At 40.2% G+C, this 21,139-nt stretch overlaps 2 protein-coding genes across 17 annotated transcripts in view; both read right to left on the bottom strand.

Annotated features, from left to right (window-relative positions):
* The window catches only part of VAMP3 (vesicle associated membrane protein 3), a 707,779-nt gene that overhangs the window by 3,565 nt on the left and 683,075 nt on the right, over positions 1-21,139 (bottom strand). Inside the window, exons 2-4 of the mRNA XM_050787545.1 lie at positions 6,269-6,346; positions 4,151-4,220; positions 562-720 (exon numbers count right to left, since the gene is read on the bottom strand). Coding sequence (XP_050643502.1) covers positions 562-720; positions 4,151-4,220; positions 6,269-6,270 — 231 coding nt within the window. The 5' untranslated portion in view covers positions 6,271-6,346. The remainder of the gene's footprint in view (positions 1-561; positions 721-4,150; positions 4,221-6,268; positions 6,347-21,139) is intronic.
* The window catches only part of CAMTA1 (calmodulin binding transcription activator 1), a 1,003,074-nt gene continuing 989,902 nt past the window's right edge, over positions 7,968-21,139 (bottom strand). For all 16 annotated transcript variants that reach the window (XM_050786880.1, XM_050786872.1, XM_050786886.1 and 13 more), the window contains one exon: positions 7,968-11,207. In XM_050786880.1, the coding sequence (XP_050642837.1) occupies positions 11,175-11,207 (33 nt within the window). In that variant the 3' untranslated portion in view covers positions 7,968-11,174. The remainder of the gene's footprint in view (positions 11,208-21,139) is intronic.

The following is a 21,139-nucleotide window of genomic DNA, read 5'->3' as shown; positions in this document are numbered from 1 at the left end:
TTTCCACATATGGAAAGGCTGCTCAGCTTGCCCTGTGTCTCAAAGTATCACTTGTAAACAAGGCAGAGGACAGGATACATCTGGATCTGGTCGCAGCACACTGACTCACTGACTGTATAAAATCTGCTTTGGCTCGTGCTCCTGGGCGGGCTGCTTTCTACTCTTCTGTTGGGCACACTGTGGCTTTCTAGCATTTCTTTCCCTTGACCTTGGAACCATTCACAGAACTACACGAAAACTAACCAATTCCAGCCCTCTCCTATGTGTTTGGGGCCCTGCTGGGGTAGAGGGTTGGGAGGGGCTGATGACTGTGAGTGATTTTGGATATTCTTGTTCTACGTGCATCTTCTGAAGATCAGCCACAACACATAGAGGATTCCTAGGGTGAGGCTAGGAAAGGGTATGTAGTCAGTGTTTCAGATTCACAGTGGACCCACATTTCCATGTGGAGGAAATCAAACCCACCTCCCAGAGTCATGAAAGTCCATTATCTGTAGCCTGTTAATTCTCTGAGAATGGAGAAGGGGGCTTAAATGTAAAGGTGAGTTAAAAGATAATTACCTTGCAATTCTTCCACCAATATTTCCTCTTCAACTTGGCTGCACTCGTTTCAAATTGAGAAGCGCCTGCCTGCAGTGCATCTGCACGGTCGTCTAACTCAGAGAGCTTCTGGTCTCTTTCCAGAACCTTGTCCACATTAACTCGCATTATGTCCACCACCTAGATGAGTGTGATCACAACAAGTAATGCACAAAGAATGGAGGAATAGGGCCAGGTGTGGTGGCTCACGCCTGTAATCCCAGCACTCTGGGAGGCCGAGACGGGTGGATCACCTGTGGTCAGGAGTTCGAGACCAACCTGGCCAACACGGCAAAACCCTGTCTCAGTACTAAGAGTATAAGAAAATTAGCCGGGCGTGGTGCTGGGTGCTTGTAATCCCAACTATTCAGGAGGCTGAGGCAGGAGACTCACTTGAACCCAGAGGGCGGAGGTTGCAGTGGGTGAGATTGCGCCATTGCACTTCGACCTGGGCGACAGAGTGAGACTCCGTCCCCAAAAAAATAGAGGCACAGAGACTTCAAAGACAATCTATGGGCACATTGTTCTTTCAGGTCAGCACTTTATTACTTTGAGCCAAACTTTCGCTTTAAAAAAAATGAGCTCACTCTTTCATCATCAAAACAATCAGCATATTAAGGATAGAAGGGAATTTCTTTAATATGATAAAGGGCATTTATGGGAAAATCCACAACTAATATCATGCTCAATGGTGAAAGACTTCCCCCCTAAGATCAGGAACGAGACAACGATGCTCACTTTCACACTGCCACTCAATACTGTACTGGAAGTTCTGAACAGAACAATTAGTCAAGAGAAAGAAAAGGCATCCAAATTGGAAAAAAAGAATAAACCTATCTGTATTTGCAGATGATTCTCTTTATATAAAAAATACCAAAGAATCCACAACAAACTGCTAGAGCTAACAAATTCAGCAAAGTTGCAGGGTGAAACAACACATAGCAATCAGTTGTGTTTCTATACACCAGCAACAAATAATCTGAGGTGGAAATTAAGGAAACAATTGTGTTTACAATAGCATCCAACAGAATAAAATACCTAGGAATAAATTTAACCAAAAGGCGAATGACTTGGACAATGAAAACTAGAAAACATTTATGGCCAATTGATTTTTGACAAGAGTGCCAAGGCCATCCAACAGTTTTTTCAATAAACAGTGCCGGGCCAACTGAAGAGCCAACATGCAAAAGAATGAAGTTGAATCCCTACCTCACCCTATATACAAAAAGTAACTCAAAAGGGATCAATAATCTAAGTGTAAGAGCTAAAGCCATAAAACTCTTAGAAGAAAACATAAGGGTAAATCTTCATTACTTTGGATTTGACTGTGGATTCTTAGATTTGATACTGAAATCAAGAACAACAAAAGGAAAAACAGATACACTGGACTTCATAAAAATTAAAAACTTTTGTGCATCAAAGAACATTATCAGGCCAGGTGCGGTGGCTCATGCCTATATTCCCAGCACTTTGGGAGCCCCAAGCAGGTGGATCACCTGAAGTCAGGAGTTCGAGACCAGCCTGACCAACATGGTGAACCACTGTCTCTACTAAAAATACAAAAAATTAGCTGGGCAAGGCGGTGGGTGCCTGTAATTCCAGCTACTCTGGGGGCTGAGGCAGGAGAATCACTTGAACCTGGGGCTTGGAGGCTGCACTGAGCTGAGACTGCACCACTGCACTCCAGCCTGGGTGACAGAGCAAGACTCTTGTCTCAAAAAAAAAAAAGATAAAAATTAAAAAAGAACATTTTGAAGAACGTAAAAGACAAGCCACAGAATGGGAGAAAGTATTTGCAAATCACATGTCTACTAAAGAAAGATTTAATATCTAGAACACATAAAAAACTCTCACAACTCAAAAACAACCCAATTAAAAAATGGGCAAAGCCTGAACAGACATTTCTTTAAAGACATACAAATGGCCAATAAGCACATGAAAAGATGCTTACCATCACTAATCATTAGAGAAAGGCAAATGAAAACCCAAAGAGCTCAGTAGGATGGTTATAATCAAAATGGAAAACAAGTGTTGGCAAGGATGTGGAGAAACAGGAACTCTTGGACATTGCTGGTGGGAAAATAAAATGGTGTGGCTATTGTAGAAAACAATTTGGCAGTTCCTCGTAAAATTAAACATACAGTTACTATGACCTAGCAATGCTACTCCTAGGTATATATTCAAGATCAATGAAAGCATATGTCTAAACAAAATCTTGCCTGTGAATGTTTATAACAGCATTATTCATAATTGCTGAAAGATGTAAACAACTCAAAGACTCATTAACAAATGAATGGCTCAACACATTGTGTATACACATACAATGGAATATTACTCAACCATAAAAAGGAACATGGTACAACACGTTACAACTTAAATGAATGCGAAAAACTTTGTGCTAAGTGAAAGAAGGCAGATGCCAAAGGCCACATACTGTATGATTCCTTTTATATGACATATCCAGAACAGGCAAATCCACAGAAAGAGAGAGCTGATTAGAGGTAACAAGGAAATGGGAGGAAGGGGAAATAGTGAATGATTACTAAATGGGTATGAAGTGTTCTAGGGTGATGAAAAAGTTTTGAAAATGGAAAGAGGTAACAGTTGCAAAATATTACGAATATACTAAATAACAATTATATACACTTTAAAATGTTTAGTTGTATGTTATGGTAATTTCACCTCAATAAAAAACAACCCTCCTTAAAATTCCTTTGGTTAAAAAAAATTCCAATTTGATTTTGTAAGTCAACAGAAATTTCAGGCAGGACAGAATTACAATGGGTTTCTTACTGGGAAAATCTAAAATTTTTAGAAGTTCACGAACAAAACCATCAGATCAAAACATTACTATATTATTTCACAACAGTATCTAACATAACTTTAACCGTTTTTTAGGGCAGCTAAATGCAGAAAGACCGAAACATATCTGTTGGACAGTGACAGCTTTTAGGAATGTGGAAATACTAGTCTGAATTTCTCAATCTTTTGCTGTGGTTCTCCACATACAGTGCAGAACAAAAGATGAAGGTCCTCTAGCTCAAGAATTCTACAAATAGAGATTTGCTGGGCTAATGGAGTTTGACAGTATCTACTTTGTGTGAGTCAGTGGACAGCCATTAGAGATGAATTCTACAGAGAGGCTTGCTCAGGCTGGATAACTAGTAAGTGGACAAAGCATTTTGATAAAAAATCTGATCAGAAGAACTGGTCTTGGCTTGAGCAATCTAAAGACCTAATCCTAACATTGTATTATCCTATTTTATAAAGTGGTTCTTGGGGAATACACTCAGGGAGTGGTGTTCATGTTTTAAGCATATGATTTTTTATTTTTCCTGAGCTAAATGTTATGAGCAGGTATGTGATTCTACCACAGGAAAACAAGCATGAAACCTAGAAAGTCTGACTTTTGCTTAGATCTTCCAGCACAGCAGGGAGCAAAGTTTTGTTACAATTATGATACAGTCAGAATTTGCTTTACATTCACACTTTCATGATACTTTTTCTAAACAGATTTCCAGAGTGCTCATACTTGTTTAAAATTCATATTTCCAACATTTCAGAGCAATACCTCATCTACTTGATTTTGTGTCTGCTGAAGTCTTCGATTACTGCCAGGGGCAGCAGCTGGACCTGTAGACCTGGAACATGTAAAGGCAGGAGCATGAGTAAATTACGATTCCAAATACATTTTCTTAAGTATGAAGAAGTTACTCCGGGACTCTCACTGTTAACAATTTCTTACATTAGAACTAAAGCAGAAAAAGAAATTCTTCCTGAAGCAATGAACAAAAGTTTTAATTACATTTCTTCTAATTTCTCTATAATTTCCAAGACTGTCCCACCTACTAAAGGGACAAACGTGAAGGTTTAATAGGACCTACTTTGTATCCCTGAAGTATCTGATCCCACAACAGGTAAACTCTACTGTCCTTTTTTGAAACTTGTTCTAAGGCACACATCTGCTTGAACGTACTCAGTACTCTCCTGATCTTTTCATTGTGGCAGGAACTATAGAATGCCCTTTTTCCAATATAGAAAAATAGATTAATTTACAGAAACAGAGTCAGGAACACTGGGATGCAGGGAGCGGTTGGTGTGAGTGGAAAGGTGTGTTGAAGCAATGCTTCCTCTTTTAGGAAGGTACTCTTTTTTTTTTTTTTTTCCTCTTTTGAGAGACGGAGTTTCCCTCCTGTTGCCCAGGCTGGAGTGCAATGGTGTGATCTCGGCTCACTGCAACCTCCGCTTCCTGGGTTCAAGCAATTCTCTTGCCTCAGTCTCCCAAGTAGCTGGGATTACAGGCATGCACCACCACGCCCGGCTAATTTTGTATTTTTAGTAGAGACGGGGTTTCACCATGTTGGTCAAGCTGGTCTTGAACTCCCGACCTCAGGTGATCCATCTGCCTCGGCCTCCCAAAGTGCTGGGATTACAGGCATGAGCCAGCGCGCCCGCCCCGGGAAGGTACTCATCTTTTAAAATCTTCATCAAAGGCTTTATTTCTCCTCATGCAGACCCTTCTTAACCACTCTGACTCTGAAGTCATTATTGGCTCCATTACTTGGAAAGTATCACTTTGGTTTTTCAGGTATAAAGTCCTGCCTCCTCGAATAGATTACAGGTTCCTGGGTCTTCTTACTCTCTTCTCTGTATCCTAGATAGCACCTAGCATGTACCTTAGTATACAACAGTCTGATGGACTGTTTGAACAGTCACTTTACATCTGTCATGTGTCAATGACCAGGGCTACAACAGATCTCATCGCCGTCCTCACAGAGTTTAGTGTCTGGTAGATAAGTAAGGACCATGCCGTGGTGCTAGACTCTTTTCATGCATTTTCTCCTTCAACTCTCATAACTCTCTGAGGGGAATATTACTCCCATTTTACAGATGAGTAAAGTGAGGTTTAAAAAGTCAACACAGCTGGCTGCCGTTCAGCTTGTTTTTAGATCAGGTCCTGTGTACCTGGGATCTAGATCTTAACCACTGTGATCTATTGACACAGCAGCCTCAGCAGGAACATTCGAGGGGGGGTCCCCAACTCCTGGAAGAAACCCGGGGCTTCCTCCGACGGTGAGCAATGAACAGAATGGAGGTGGAAGAGAGGGTCCTTGTGATTCTTAACCATGAGCATTCTCTGAGCGTTACCACTGGAAGCACCGGTTTGCAAGGGCCACAAGAGCGCTTTCGCTTAAGAGTGCGAAGGCCCACGGTTAAGTGATCTTTCCAGTGCAGATGCCCCTAGCCAGGCAAGGAGCTCTTGGGCCCACAGGGGCTCAGCACAGGGCCGAGGTCCTTTCTTTTGCAACTTCCGGGGCCCAGCGCAGAACTGGGCCGAGAGCCGGCCCTCCCGAACCAGGGCAGTCGTCCCCGTTCCTCTCCGGGACCTCGGGGACTAGAACGGGAAGGGGCGAGGAGCGGGGTGCGGGCGGGCAACTCACTTCCTCCGGGAAGCGCCTCGCCGCCCCGCCCTCGCCCCTTCCGCGTCCGCCCCATGGCAGCGGAACCCGCCCGGCCCGTCTGCAGCCCGCGCCCCAAGGGCCACCGCCCACCCCCAGGCCTCGGGATCCCCGCGCAGCCCCGGCCTGCGTCCGAGCGGCGGCCGGCGGCAACTGGGCGGTACGGCGATCCCAGCGCGAGCTGCCGCCTGCGGGGCCCGAAGCCGCCCGCGTCGCGCAGCGTCACTCACATTTTGGCAGCGGCGGCGGCGGCGGCGGCGAGCGAGGGTCAGCAGAGCAGCGAAGTAGGGACCGGAGGCCAAGGAGATGGGCGGAACGGCGCGACTCCGGGCAAAGACGTCACTAGGCAGGGCCGGCGGGAGTGGGCGGGGCGCAGAGGGGGCGCGCCGGAAGTGGGCGGGGGCGTCGTGGGCGGGCGCGTCGTGGCGGGCTCGTCCAGGGCCGGGTCAGAGCGAGATGTCCCCTCCCTGGACTAGGTCACTTGGGAACTTGAGGGCCACAGGGGTCCCAGGGCGGTCCGGGCTCTGAAACGCAGAGTGCAGGTCAATACAGCTTCCTCTCTGCACCGCGGCCCGCGCTGGCGCTTGGGGACGTGGTCTGCAAACGTGGTGCATTAGGCACTGCCTGGGGACTGTGTGGATAAGTGAGGGTGGGCGCAACTCATGTTATTCTGGGCTCGGGACCATTTCTCTCTAACAGTATTAGAGACAGATGATTGGCTTCTGCTGAATGTTCCAGATTAACCTAGTGATCCCGAGGGCACCATGTTTCTCTGAGAAAGTAGTTGAAATAGGAAGTCCATTTCAGGTATTTGTCACATGGGGTTGGGTTAGGTTCCCGCTCATGTTTTCCTCGGTAACACAAATATTTGTCCCTGCAGATCATATTATAATCTGCTTACGAGAGCCTTGGCATCAAGACTGTAGTTCCTTCATTTCTGTATTTTTAGGCCCTAACACAGAATAGGTCCTCAGGTTTTGGTCGAAGGGAGGGAAGCACAAATCTGAACGCAGTGAGTTACCTTGTATATATTTGTCACTGAAATATTCCTACCAACACAGTTACCGACATCAAAAAATAAAACACTATAGGTGTTTGGTCATTGGTGGGTCTCTTAAATGAGAAGTGAAAAATACAGTACTTAAATACTATGCTGTTTTTTCCAACTCTAAATAGAATACTTCGAAAAGGGAAACATTCGTATATATTCGAATAAACGAGACTGTCACAAAGGCGGTGGGATTTGAGCTGGGTACTAGCAGAAAAGAACTTTCCAGTAAGGGTTGGACAAACACCATGAACAAAGACAGCAGTGAAAATGGACGCAGTGTGCACAGACCACCTACAGGGTGCAGGTTGGGTACAAGTGAAAAGAAGACTGAATAAAGAGGGTAAACAAGAAAAATGTCATTTGATTGTAGTGGGCCCTGGAAACCATTGACTCACGGACTTGGGAGATCCGTGCTGCACAATTTCTCTGGCAGTAGCGGCCAGATGGATCAGATGGAAGAGGGAGCACTAGGGAGATAAGGAGAGGCTCTGCAGTGAAAGGGAATGGAGCAGCGATGACACAATACTCAGAAAGGAGGACGTTCGTCATCGCTGGAAAATGCCTTTTAGAAGACTTCAGAGGATTGTAACTGAAAAGGTGAATTAAATTAGTGTCTATCTTTCAAATAACTGCACTGCCTTACACAAATGATTGATATGTTGAGAGGCGCCTGGAAAGATAGGCGAAAAGCTCTCTGAATGGTGGCTGGAAGACATTTTTTCTTTCATGGACCTAGCTGAAACAATGTAACATTCAATGTCAAAACATTACATCTGGATCAGAAGGAAATACTTGACATTATTACATACGTTTTGAAACACGTGTCCATCACCTTAGATCTCACTACCTAGTCACATTAAAGCAAAACACACACGTAGTATGGGGAAATTTTCTTCATTTTTAATTTACAGCAGAAAGAATATAAAGCATTCAGAAAACATTTTCCATATTTTAAGGGCAATTCAAAACATTTTGCATGGTTTCCAGCAGCTGAGTTCTTCAACAGATCCATTGATTCAATGATGCTTTACATGCACAATTACAAAAATAAAACTTACAAAAAAGAAGACATCTAGACTAGTTTTACATGCAAGTCTCAGGGACCCCCCATTGGGCGCCAACTACTGTGTGGAACTGCCATAAGCGACCGTGCAGCCAGAGAGGGGTTCGTGTTAATTGTCTTTATTTCGTTCACACAGTACAGCTGATTTCGAATGGGTAACAAGAATAGCAATTAAATCTTCAGGAGATAGAATAAGATTAGCTATTACTTTTATAATGAAATCCTACTCCTGGCACTTGGGAATTCAGATTATCCAAGAAAGCTGCGCTTACCTATCATCTTATATTCGAAATTAAGAGTCATAACCAAGAAAAAGCGGTCAGAAATGCTTCGTTTCAGTGGAAGTGCCTTTTTGCCTCACCTAGGATTCACAGTTGTACTGGTAGGTTACACCGGTAGGCTTCAAACCTACTTCCTATCCCCTCCATGAGAACCCTCTTAATTCTATGGAACTCTCTATCATCTGTCATTTTCTAACGTATTCAGCTAATAATGTAACATGTGAAACATTAAAAAAAAAAAAAACGTGAGGGTTAAAGCAAATCCACTGAGGTCATTACTCTGGTCAAAGATCAGTTATTTGTACCATAATATATGGAATAAAGATATCTAAATTCAGTATTACTAGAGGATATTCTGAAAGAGCTGGCTTTCACGTTCTATTCTCGTTTATGAATGCAGTTGTGTTTGTAAATTACTCAAGTGTCCTCCTATAGGTCAAATTGTGTAAAATAATAGGTATCTGGGGGACTGCAACAGCTGCAACATAACCCACACATTTAAAAACAAAATTGAGTCAGGTCAGTTTACAAATGTACAGGTGGCTACTAGTTGTGGGGCTGTCACTGTTGTCAAAGCCGATCACAAGCAGAAAGACATATACTGTACAGTAATTCGAGGTTGGCAGTGAAAGGAAGTAATTAAAAAACAAGTACAATTATAGAAAAGGCACCAAGAGCACTGACCCCAGTTTTTACCACAATCTTTTTGTATCTACCTTCCTTCCAAAGACACCAGTTTAAAAGCTTATTTGTGAATATTTTTAGGCTTCACAACAAGCCTTGAGTTTTAACTCACAGTTGGCAGCCAGAACCAAGAAAAAACATCTCAGCTTTACACCAACTGATCCTCAAACGTAACCTGGGAATTTTAAACTGGCATCAGCAAATGCAAACTTTATCCTCTCAATTTAACATTAGTAGTTTAATTGTTAAAAGCATCAGATTTCTTTGGCTCCTCATTATGTGGAAATAGTAATATACCATGCCATCTCTAAAAGACCAGTCTGCATCTTTTTCCTTTTATTTTTTTGTGTGCAATTTTATTACATTTTCTGATTTCCAGCAGGAGATATGGAAACGTGACATTTTTCTACTTTTCACACTATTTCTTTTGTCAGGTTTTTAAATCATTCTAAGTGTTCTTTGTTGGAGTGAGTGGATGGTGTTAAGCTACATACTGATTTCATCTTATGATTATCTGTTTTGCAAAAGTAACTTAATTTTCTTAAGCAGTATTAGCATTCACATTACTTGGCACCATTGGCAAAAAAAATTTAAATAAAGTAAACTAAACTCCTGGTAGCCAAAATTAAATGTAAACATATCCTTTTTTTAAGTAATGTTACTCTGCCTTTTTTCCTAAGTCTAAATACAGTAGCTCTTTTTTTTTTTTTTTTTGCAGTTTAGTCATGCTTTAGCAAAATGTTCTTCTAAAGAACATTTAAAATAAAGTACTCTTATAGTGAAATAAAGTTTTTTTGTTTCATTTTACAGACCATAGCCACTAATGCTTTGCTTTTGTTCATTTCTTTTTTCTTGATTTCATGCACATATCTCTTTGTTTTAATATATACAATATATACAAACAGTACATCCACATTTTTCTCGCTCATTCAGACAAAACTATACAAATAATTTTATCTTGCCATGTTATTGACCTTTGTGAATAAAATATTTAGCAATTAATATAATCCCTTTCAAATATTTTCTCACTTTTCATTTCTACCTTCTATATATACACAGAAACTGCTCAGTTTGGATGAGATATAGCCAAAAACATGGAATTTACTGGCCAGAACGCAGCACCACGCTGATCGTTTAGGTGGCAAATGTCCAGGCAAGGTTCATGATTCCTTAGAATTACTACAGCTTCCAAGGTTACTAAAAAAGGCTACATGCTTTATCAATTCTTAAGTAATTCTCATTGCACATGAAAGTAAGGCAAAAAAATTAAAGTGCTGAACATGAAAAAGGGGACAAGATGATTACTACCCTCGCAGGTTCTTGGAAGGTGGTGGGGACAAGAAAATAATTTAAACTCTGTGAGCTGCTTCTCATTATTTCCCATGCATTACCCGTTTACCACACACCTGCCCCTCTGCAAATTTCCACAAGACATTAAAAACCTGCAGATTTCAAAAGTTGCATTAAGTGTGCTGTAGAGATTAAAACAAACAAACAAACAAACAAAAATAAACAGTGAAGGAAATGAGAACACACGGACCCAATAAAGATTTTTGTATGATCTAAGCCCTCCACTGAGAATCAATCCCAAAGATTCAGCTTCTTGGAAATAACCGGCAGGTGCAGGAACAGCATTCTTTTTTGTTGCTAGTATAGCCCCACCTTTTCTTATCTATATTTTTGGTATAAATATTTGTACAGTTCCACACGATGTTTGAATACAGCCCTATATGAGAAGGAAATGGCTTCTTCCTGAGAAGAGGAAGCCTCTTTCAATTCCTCCTGGTGTCTTGATTTCCCGTGATCCAACAGAAGATTGAGTTCCAAGATGTCTTGCTGATCAAATTAAAAGTTGTCCATGAAAGTGCAAATGCAATGACCAAAACATTCCTGTTAAAATCCTGCAGCTGATCTCCCCAAAACTGCAGAGGGATTTTGTGTGTGTGTGTGTACGTGTGTGTGTGTGCGTGTGTGTTGTTGCATGTCTCTGCTAAAAACAGAAATGAAAACAGTCTGAAAAGCAATGTCACATTGCTAAGGGATGCTGCTGTATGTCTTCAAGTTCCTTGGCCTTTTTCAATTCTTTCACTCTGGAAGAGAAACAAAACAAAACAGCAAGCGATAACTCTATAGTGAATTGCGACCAAATAAAGAAAAGGGGTATTACCACACCCTCTGAACTGAAGAGCCAAGACTAAAACCCTTTTTGAGGATTGATGGCAAAAGAAACTCCTGTGAAATTGTTGGAGAAAATATTCAAAGAAAAGATGTGACCCTTCTTAAGGTGAAAAAAATCCTTCTAAAGCTTTGCTCTACATCAAGTGCTCTAAGAATACAGCAAAATCAAAGTCTAATGTATTAAATCAAGTGTGACAATCACATGTTTATCTTTTTTTTTTTTTTTGAGACGGAGTCTCGCTCTGTCACCCAGGCTGGAGTGCAGTGGCGCGATCTCGGCTCACTGCAAGCTCCGCCTCCCGGGTTCACGCCATTCTCCTGCCTCAGCCTCCCGAGTAGCTGGGACTACAGGCGCCCACAACCGCGCCCGGCTAATTTTTTTTTTTGTATTTTTAGTAGAGACGAGGTTTCACCGTGGTCTCGATCTCCTGACCTTGTGATCCGCCTGCCTCGGCCTCCCAAAGTGCTGGGATTACAGGCGTGAGCCACCGCGCCCGGCCACATGTTTATCTTAATAAAAATTTATTCAAATAACTTTCTTTTTAGTCTGGTGGACCACCATTAATGTCCTATCACTCCATGTGATGTAAATTAGGAAAACTGTACATGCATTTATTTAGCTTTCTTTTTTTCTTTTTTTTGAGACAGTCTTGCCCTGTCGCCCAGGCTGGAGTGCAGCGGCGCCATCTCGGCTCACTGCAACCTCCGCCTCCCGGGTTCATGTCATTCTCCTGCCTCAACCTCTCGAGTAGCTGGGACTACAGGCGCCGTGCCTGGCTAATTTTCTGTATTTTCTATATTTAGCCACCATGCCTAGCTAATTTTCTGTATTTTTTGGTAGAGATGGGGTTTCACCATGTTCGCCAGGATGGTCTCAATATCCTGACCTTGTGATCCGCCCACCTCGGCCTCCCAAAGTGCTGGGATTACAGGCGTGAGCCACCGCGCCCGGCCTATTTAGCTTTTAATATATCTAAGGATTAAGCTACTATTGCTTTGTTCATAGACTCAAGATTGTTAGCTTTCTTGAACCTAATCATACATCTGTACAACTCTACTCCTTCACGCAGGTTTTTGGAGGCTTTGATTTTTATAATTCCTTACTTTCCTCCCATTCCACATTATAACTTAAAAAGACATTCAGGTTCCTCTTCCCAGTGATCCCAGATGGATAGCCATAGGGTGCGATACTGATAAGGTACTTTGTTCTATTCATCAAACATACTGTAGTAAACAAATTTAAGTAATGTTGTTATAGACTGAGCCATGGAAAGTTCACATCAGCAAATTACTTATTAATTATCACTGCTGATCTGTAATTTTTAATATAAAAATCAGTCTCAGTTTTTTTGGATATGGCTACCTGATGCAGATGGGGTGCTGGGGAAGCAGCTGTCTGCTGTAAGAGTATTTCTCTATACTGACAATTACGAACCTGCCTTAATAGCAGAATGATCAAATGGAAGGCAATGCATGTGGTGTAAGTCACAGTTTGTGGTACTGCATACCATATAATAACATTTGTTTCCCAAAAATGGGTGTGAGAGGCTAATTTTAGCCAAATGGGAGCAACAGCTTCTTAGGACACCCATACTCTTCTGCAACAGCATGACCAGGAAAAGATGGATTTGTCGTGGTGCTATACAGAGGGCCATAATCTCAAATATATTTTTCTGATTCCCTAAGAGTCTCTCCTATTATCTTAAGTTATACCAGTAAAGTAAAACTTTTTTTTTTTTTTTTTTTTTTTTTGAGACAGGGTCTAACTCTGTTGCCCAGGCTGAAGTGCAGTGGTGCGATCTCGGCTCACTGCAACTTCTGCCTCCTGGGTTCAAGTGATTCTCCTGCCTCAGCCTCCCGAGTAGCTGGGATTACAGGCATGCACCACCACGCTCAGCTAATTTTTGTATTTTTAGCAGAGATGTTCTGCCATGTTGGCCACGCTGGTCTTGAACTCCTGAGTTCAAGTGATCTGCCCACCTCAGCCTCCCAAAGTGCTTGAATTACAGGCATGAGCCACCAGGCCCGGCCTCAAGTAAAACTTGATAATAGGCAGAAAGAAAATATTGTGAAAAAACCAGTAATCAGTTATTGCTATACTGTATAGGTTGAGAGTCTGGAATGGCACATATGCTATAACAGCAGTTTAAGAAAACATTTATATTTACCACTTCCAAGCAGAATCATTTCTGCAAAGTTGATATAATCTCTTCACAGAGAAGATGCTCTCTTTTAGAAGAAAAGCTTTATGATGTTATCAGTAATACTAAAAAGAATTATAATATTTGAAAACTTGCTTATTTGTCTGATTTACTTACTACATATACCAAGCCCTAGCTTGGTCCTAGCGTGATGTTCACAAATTGACAGTGACAGACAGTCTCTCTCTGAAACCGCTGAATCTTTTTTTGTTAACAGGTACAGTTAGAATACATGTAGATCCAAACATCACTTAGTTTGAAATTTTTTAATTAAATATACCATGGATTAATTTGGGTCATATTACAGTATAGAATTGTACATCACTAGAGGTCCCTAATTTTGGACATGCATACTTGATAAATAAATGGCTTTTTAAAAATTGAAACATGCTATAGTCTGTTCAATTTTTAAACATGCAGTATCTATACTAACATCCCTTTGGCTGGAAATGCAAGGCATGCACTGATGCCAACTTTGCTTCTGGACATGCAATATCGGTACTTGTGCAGGCCTATCTGCTGAATTTCCGCAGCCTGTGCATGCTACTTCAAATGCTACGTTTTCTTTCTGCACTACCACAGAACTCATTCACAAATATGCGACAGTGACTCCATCACTGATGAGATGTCTAGAATTTGAGGTATCCTGAACTCAAAATCTGATAGCATAAACACAAAGATGTTATACATTCACAATTTTTCTAGAATGAACAGGGATGCTTTAGAAATATTAAGTTCATCATTGAGATGAAATAAAAAGGAGAGTGAATTATAAACCAGAACTGTTTTATGTGGTTTCACACCAAAGAATCTATAATCAGCTGGTCAGGGTAGGTATACCCTAAAACATTTTTCTTTTAGTTAAAATGGTCACATTTGTTTTTGCAGTTTTTTCAGTTTCTTTCAGAACTAATTAAAAAGTTGTTTTCATAAGGTTTTAAAGTTGTCATGTAAATACTCTGCTATGAAATTAGTGATGGCCTCACAGACCACTAAGTTAAGGAGAGGTGCATGTCCACGTACAATATCTACATAGGAAAAATAAGAACACTGCAATTTTCAGATATATTTTCCAGGCTTTCACGACTCCTGAGTTAAAAGTGGAGAATTTAGTTCTTAGCTTCGTGATAAAGTTATCATAGTATGCTAGCATTATACATGACATCAAAATGACTTAAATGGCACAAACATTTTTTTTACAGAAAGTCGTTCAAGGAGGAATTAGAAAAAAAGAAAGGGAAAAAATGAAGGAGAACACGTATTAAATTCCAATAACTATACAGGTTACGTAATATCTGTTACTTTATGTAGTCCTCACAACACTGCCATTAGCTCCAATTTGTAAATGCAGAACCTGAGATTTATAGGAATTAAGCAATCTGCCCCAATTCACACAGTTAATAAATGGCAGAACAGGGAATTGAGCCCAGGTTTGTCTGACTTCCAAACCTATAGTTTCAACATTCCACTGCCTCTAAAAATATCTCCCAGGGGCCGGGCGCGGTGGCTCAAGCCTGTAATCCCAGCACTTTGGGAGGCCGAGACAGGCGAATCACAAGGTCAGGAGATCGAGACCATCCTGGCTAATCCGGTGAAACCCCGTCTCTACTAAAAAATACAAAAAACTAGCCGGGTGAGGTGGCGGGCACCTGTAGTCCCAGCTACTCAGGAGGCTGAGGCAGGAGAATGGCGTAAACCCGGGAGGCGGAGCTTGTAGTGAGCTGCAAGACTCCGTCTCAAAAAAAAAAAAAAAAAAAAAAAAAAAAAAAAAAAAAAAATCTCCCAGGATAACACAGAAATTTTTAAAAAATCGTATTTTATTGTTTTTTTCCAAAAGATTTTATAAGAAACATGCATTTGGAAAATTTCCATGGTATGATATGAAATTAACAACAATTACATTTTCTCAATTCTAAGGTGTCATCTTTTATAAGACACTATATTGATTTTATTAATAAAAAATCTTCTTGATGGGGGAAGACCCTCACATAAAATGTGCTTATTGATTTTACAACACAATTATTTAGAATCCTAAAACATGTGAAAAGAACATGTTTAAGAATCAAGGGAGATTTTTAGCCTCATTGTCCAATTTACAATTTATAGACCATATTGACGTTAACTTACTTCTGAAAGTTAACATGAAATTCGGAGACTTACTATCTGCCCTAGTGAAATCATAAATGAAGTTTTATGTTACTTGAGGGTAGATTATTAGGATGAGACAGTGGTGCTTAATTTTTGTTTTGTTTTAAATCAAATGTCAACTCGATAAAATAATGTTTGAATGTTACATTGCCTCCAAAGAAACAGAAAACAATTACATTACCAAAGTGATTTAGAATGACATATACTAGAATTTTAAAACAAATTTTAAGAAATATATGTTTCAAATCAGAGTGTTTCAAATGGTTAAATTTAAGATTACCTTGTTATTAGTTAAGGACATGAATGATTATTCAGGCAGATGTTAATTAAAAATAAATCTTTACCAATGAGAAGGATACAAAATAGAAGTTTAACCATTATTATCTCTGGGTGATTCTCCTTGGTTATTTGTATTTCCAGAATTCACTACAATTAGTATGTGCTGCTTTTGTAATAATAATTATTCCTGCTTGTTAGCTTTTATGTTCTTCACTTATTTACAGACAAGGTTGCACAGGCTTGAATGCAGTGGAACAGTCATAGCTCACTGTGGCCTGGAATTTCTCGGCTCAAGCAATCTTTAGCCTTAGCCTCCTGAGTAGCTAGGACTATAGGCACACATCACCACACCTGGCTAATTTTTAATTTTTTTTTTTGTCTAGACAGAGGATCTAAATATATTGCCCAAGCTGGTCTCGAACTCCTGGCCTCAAGCAATTCTCCTGCCTCAGCCCCAAAAAGTACTGAGATTATAGGCATGAGTTGCTTGTTAGTCTTAAAAAAAAAAAAAAAAAAAAAGTGAATTAGATGGTTTTCTATCCGTCTGTTACTAATCTGTCTTACAAATGCTGTGATCACATTATGCAAAAGCAACTAAAAAATTCAGTGGAAGGAAAAAAAATTCAATTTTGTAGACTGAAGCCAAAATCAATGGACTGAACTGGTTTCATTAACATTACCTATGTTGTAAGCAAATTTTTCGGTATACAAACTTGGTAAATATAGACAAGAATTTTTGAAATTGGAATTCGACTTGAAAATCCAGGACCTGTGGTCACCGTATCTATAGGACTTGGAACACAGGTGCATGATAAACTTTTGTTATGTTATACAAACTTAGCTAAGGGTTACTGAGTGCTCAGTTCTCTTAAGAAATTACAACTGTTAGACTCATTCAGGGCTAAGAAAGAACTGAATCTAAAAATGTCCAGGTTATCTAAAAAAAAATTATAATTGCACTTACTTCTAAATTCCCTCACACAGCAGACAGGCAAAGCAGTATTCCCTGAACTCATACAGGCAATGCAGGACAGAAGCTACAGTTCCCACAGCGCCAGTGCTGCCCTCAGGAAAGCTGCACGGCCACATTTCTGACTCCTATCAGTAACTTGCAAAGTAGAACTCTTATTGGCTCTGACTTAAGTAATTAGAATAGTAAGACTGACCTGTGACCATTCAGCTATTAACATTAAAGACAATCCCAGTATTTCCCCAAGCATTCTAGGCTGAGAATAACCACCACTCTGGGATACCATTGTAGTCTCAATTCCCCCTCCCCAAAAAGTTGCATCGTAATGTACTGAAGTGATGTCGTAAGCAACAGCACTGAAAGCCAGCAAAAGCCCACAGGGTTTACTTCCATCAGACGTCCAATGATCATTTATGAATCAATGAAGTAGGCCTGCTTCAGAAACTTGTAGCAAACAATGGCTCCATGGGTAAAGCGTAAGGCAAAGCTGCTTCATTACATCTACTCAGTGATGCTCAGCCAGAGAAATGTCTCATGAGTCAGTGGAGTTCAGCGGGAATATTCTCGCAATGCTGGACGTCAAAAATAGACAGGGCAGCGGATGCGGCTTTCTGATTATTACCTGTTGCTTTCAGAGCTGCAATAGCTTGTGGGGAATTTAGGAAAAGAGAGATCTTGCCATTTTCCAGAAATCTCATTTGGATTGCAAAACAAAAAAGACAGAGAGGCCCAATAAGAATGACACAGAGCATGTTGTCTGCAATTTAACACACACCACTGTGTTCCAAAAATATTCATTTCCTAAAAGAGGCAAGTGAGACAAAATTACTTTGGAGATTTAAAATACATCCATGATGACACATCCCACGTTCACGTCTTACTTCTCATGAACACATCAGGCCACTTAGAAACTCTGCCTCATGCCAAATTGAGCTACAGAAGTGTGAGAACACATTTGTTGACCCTAGAGCACTGTTTACTTCTCAGTACACTTCCCGGCATTGTTAGAGAACTGTCCCTTGGATAAAAGTGTACATAACACAGCCAAAAGTGCAAGCGTAATTTTCAGAACTTCGTAATGACCTAATGCAGCTATGACCCGGGGCTGCTCTCAGAAGCGCACAGCAGAGCTGCTCTGTTGAGACCACTACTTACCAGCTTCTGGCAAAGTGTTTGGAAACCCGCTTCTCAAATAAAAAGAAAATACGTTGTTTAAAAATGTATGAGTAAAAAGTGTTATTTCTTCTTCCTCCAATTAAGGTCTTATTCCAGTAAAATAACTGCACCTGCCTTTACTGAACACAGGTGACTAGGCCAGCAGTTTGTAAGAAATAGGTTATTTAAATACTAGCATTCCCGCTGCTTTTAATAACACCTGTAGTGATTGTTAGAGTTTATAAAGCCTTCTCATAGGAATAGTGTCTCATATCGGGAAAGGAGGAATTTGTCTGGAAATTGCTTTTCAGAGAGTGGTGTCTCTCATCTATGAGAACACTTTCTACTGCCCATGAAAAATAAATGTCTTAGAGAAGTGGAAAGTCATTTGCTGTCTAGAAAAAGAGGCATTTTAGTTTTTATTTTTTAGGTCAAGCAAATCTCAATACCTTGAGGATAAATCTGTTATGTAACTGAACTATCTGCTAACTTACGAGGTATCTTGGTTTTTCTCTATGCAACTGAATAATATCCTGTTAGATATATTCAAAATCCAGCTGAAAGTATCTTTTCAGCATATGTACTTTAAAAGTTTCTTAAACCTTAAAAATCCTTCAGTCATTTGCTGAGAAATCGCTTTTGTTGATTTAAATCTCTTTGTGTAGGACAAAAGTTCTCTCCTAAACACAGCTATCGTGTCCAAGGCAAAAACAAAAACAAAAATGAAAACAAAAAACCCTGATGACAGTATGGAGAGTTTGTTAATTTCGCTTTAAGTTACTGGATAAATTAAGAGGTAGCCCTGAAGGAAACGGGGGATAAAAATGAGCTGTACTCAGTGAAAAATATTTGGTGCTTTTCCTTAGCCTTCCCCGAGCAAAGACAAAACATTTCAAGACACAAGTAGTATTTTCTGATTGCTCTGCTGCTGGAATTCGTCTGTCGTGTCTTAATGCTGCCTTTTTAGATCTCCCCCTGCTCCACTGACATAGGAGTTTGGGTCAGTTTTAGTGTTTTACAAATACTGTCCCCTAAAATTTAATTCTGTAAGTTTTCAAATATTATTTTTCTTTTCTTTTCTGAGACAGGGTCTCACTCTGTTGCCCAGGCTGGAGTGCAGTGGCATGATCATGACACACTGTCGACCTCCTGGGCTCAAGCAATCCTCCCACCTCAGCCTCCAGTAGCTGGGAAAATATTACTTTTCAGTGTATAAACCATGTCTTAAATATGGAATACTTTATGAATTAGCAAAATAAGTATCTTGTTTAACATAATTTCAAGGACTATAAATCTTCCTCAGAGAATGCTCTGCCTCCCAAGAGTAATTTCAATTTGGGGATTGTTAGAGGGAGTGCCGTTGTGACTTCTCTGATGGAAGAATGAGGGAGAGAAGATCTTATTGGTCATCACACAAAGCCATATATACGCTATTCCTCGGTTCAGAGAGTTAGCTAAATATCACCAGGATAGAAGGAACCTTCTCAGCCCCTATCTCTCAAACTTGCGTAGATGTTGTGAGCCATAAGGGGTGTCATGAGATTCCAACTTTCCATGCATGAGTAGGAGTTTTAGGAGTTCACAACAGAATGCAGCAGGCATTAAATAAATTGAGGTTGGGATTCTGATTTGCACTGAAAAGCACCTTCTGAAAATGTTTCTTAAAAACGGTTATTAACATAACAGAAACTAACAAGCTTCAAAAACGCATAAGCAACCACCTCCCGTAAAATGTTGTCCTTGCAGCAGGTGATATTGATTGCATGTAACATGCATGATACTACAACTTGTAGTTAAACTGAACACTAGGGCATGCATCTATTCTCTTGGAGGTTTTTTAAAATGGAAAGAAATATTATCTGTATATACGCAGAGGGTGAGAGGGAATAGAGGGAGAAATGGAGATTTTTGTCCTCTTTTTTTCTTACATTTCAAAAACAAACATCTCTAGATCTATCACAAGGGACCCGAAATATTTTAAGTGGGAACAATTCCCTAAGTCTAAAGAGGATTAATTAGTTAAGTTTATATAAGAGTATAGCTGCTTTTTTTTTCCTCAAAAAAACCCAAATTGTTCCTTCAGCAATTATTTATAGTTTTAAATAGATGAGCCTTTAAATTTTTAAAATTTTAAGGCTTTTAAGGCTTTTCTTTTGTTTTTCTTTTGAGACAGAGTCTTGCTCTGTCGCTCAGGCTGGAGTGCAATGGCACAATCTTGGCTCACTGCAACCTCTGCCTCCCAGGTTCAACTAATTTTTGTATTTTTAGTAGAGACGCGGTTTACCATGTTGGCCAGGCTGGTTTCGAACTCCTGACCTCAAGTGGTCTGGCTGCCTCGGCCTCCCAAAGTGTTGGGATTACAGGCATGAGCCACCACAGCCGGCCCTTTTAAGGCTTTTAAATCTAGGGTTAAGGTCATTATTACAAAGGACTTATAAAAACTAAATTATTCTATCATCAAGTTGGCACACTACAACCTGTGGGCCAAAATCCAGTCCAGTATCTATTTGTATATATAAAGTTTTATTAGAACACAGTCATAGCCATTCATTTATGTGTTGTCTGTGGCTGCTTTCCTGCTACATTAAAAGAACTGAGTAGTTGCGACAGACTGTACAGCCCACAAAGCTTAAGGTATTTACTATCTGGCCTTTCAGAAAAACATCTGCCAACTCCTGGGTTAAAATATAATAAATAAAGATTAGCATCAACATAAGTCTAGTTAGATGGGAAATCATATGTCCAGAAACATTAGCAGTTAAAACTGCTACGAGATTTTTTGAACTATGACCTTTTCTCAGAAATCTTAAAGATGACTAAATAAAGTATTAGTGTAAGGTTAAGGAGAGGGGGCACTGAATATAGTCGAGTTGATAGAATTCCCATGTTATAATTTCAACTCACTTTTTCTCTTAAGATTATATATAAGAAACAAGTTGTCAAATTAATCTAAATGAATTTAGATTAATTAGATTTTGATAAATTCTATTTCTGGCTTTTTTTTTTTTTTTTTTTGAGACAGGGTCTCGCTCTGTTGCTCAGGCTGGAGTGCAGTGGCATGATCACAACTCACTGCGGCCTCAACCTCCCA

Source organism: Macaca thibetana, chromosome 1, assembly GCF_024542745.1.
Source record: "Macaca thibetana thibetana isolate TM-01 chromosome 1, ASM2454274v1, whole genome shotgun sequence".
NCBI classification, from domain to species: domain Eukaryota; kingdom Metazoa; phylum Chordata; class Mammalia; order Primates; family Cercopithecidae; genus Macaca; species Macaca thibetana.
Note: the sequence above shows the minus strand (reverse complement) of the source record. Positions and strands in the feature narration are given on the sequence as shown.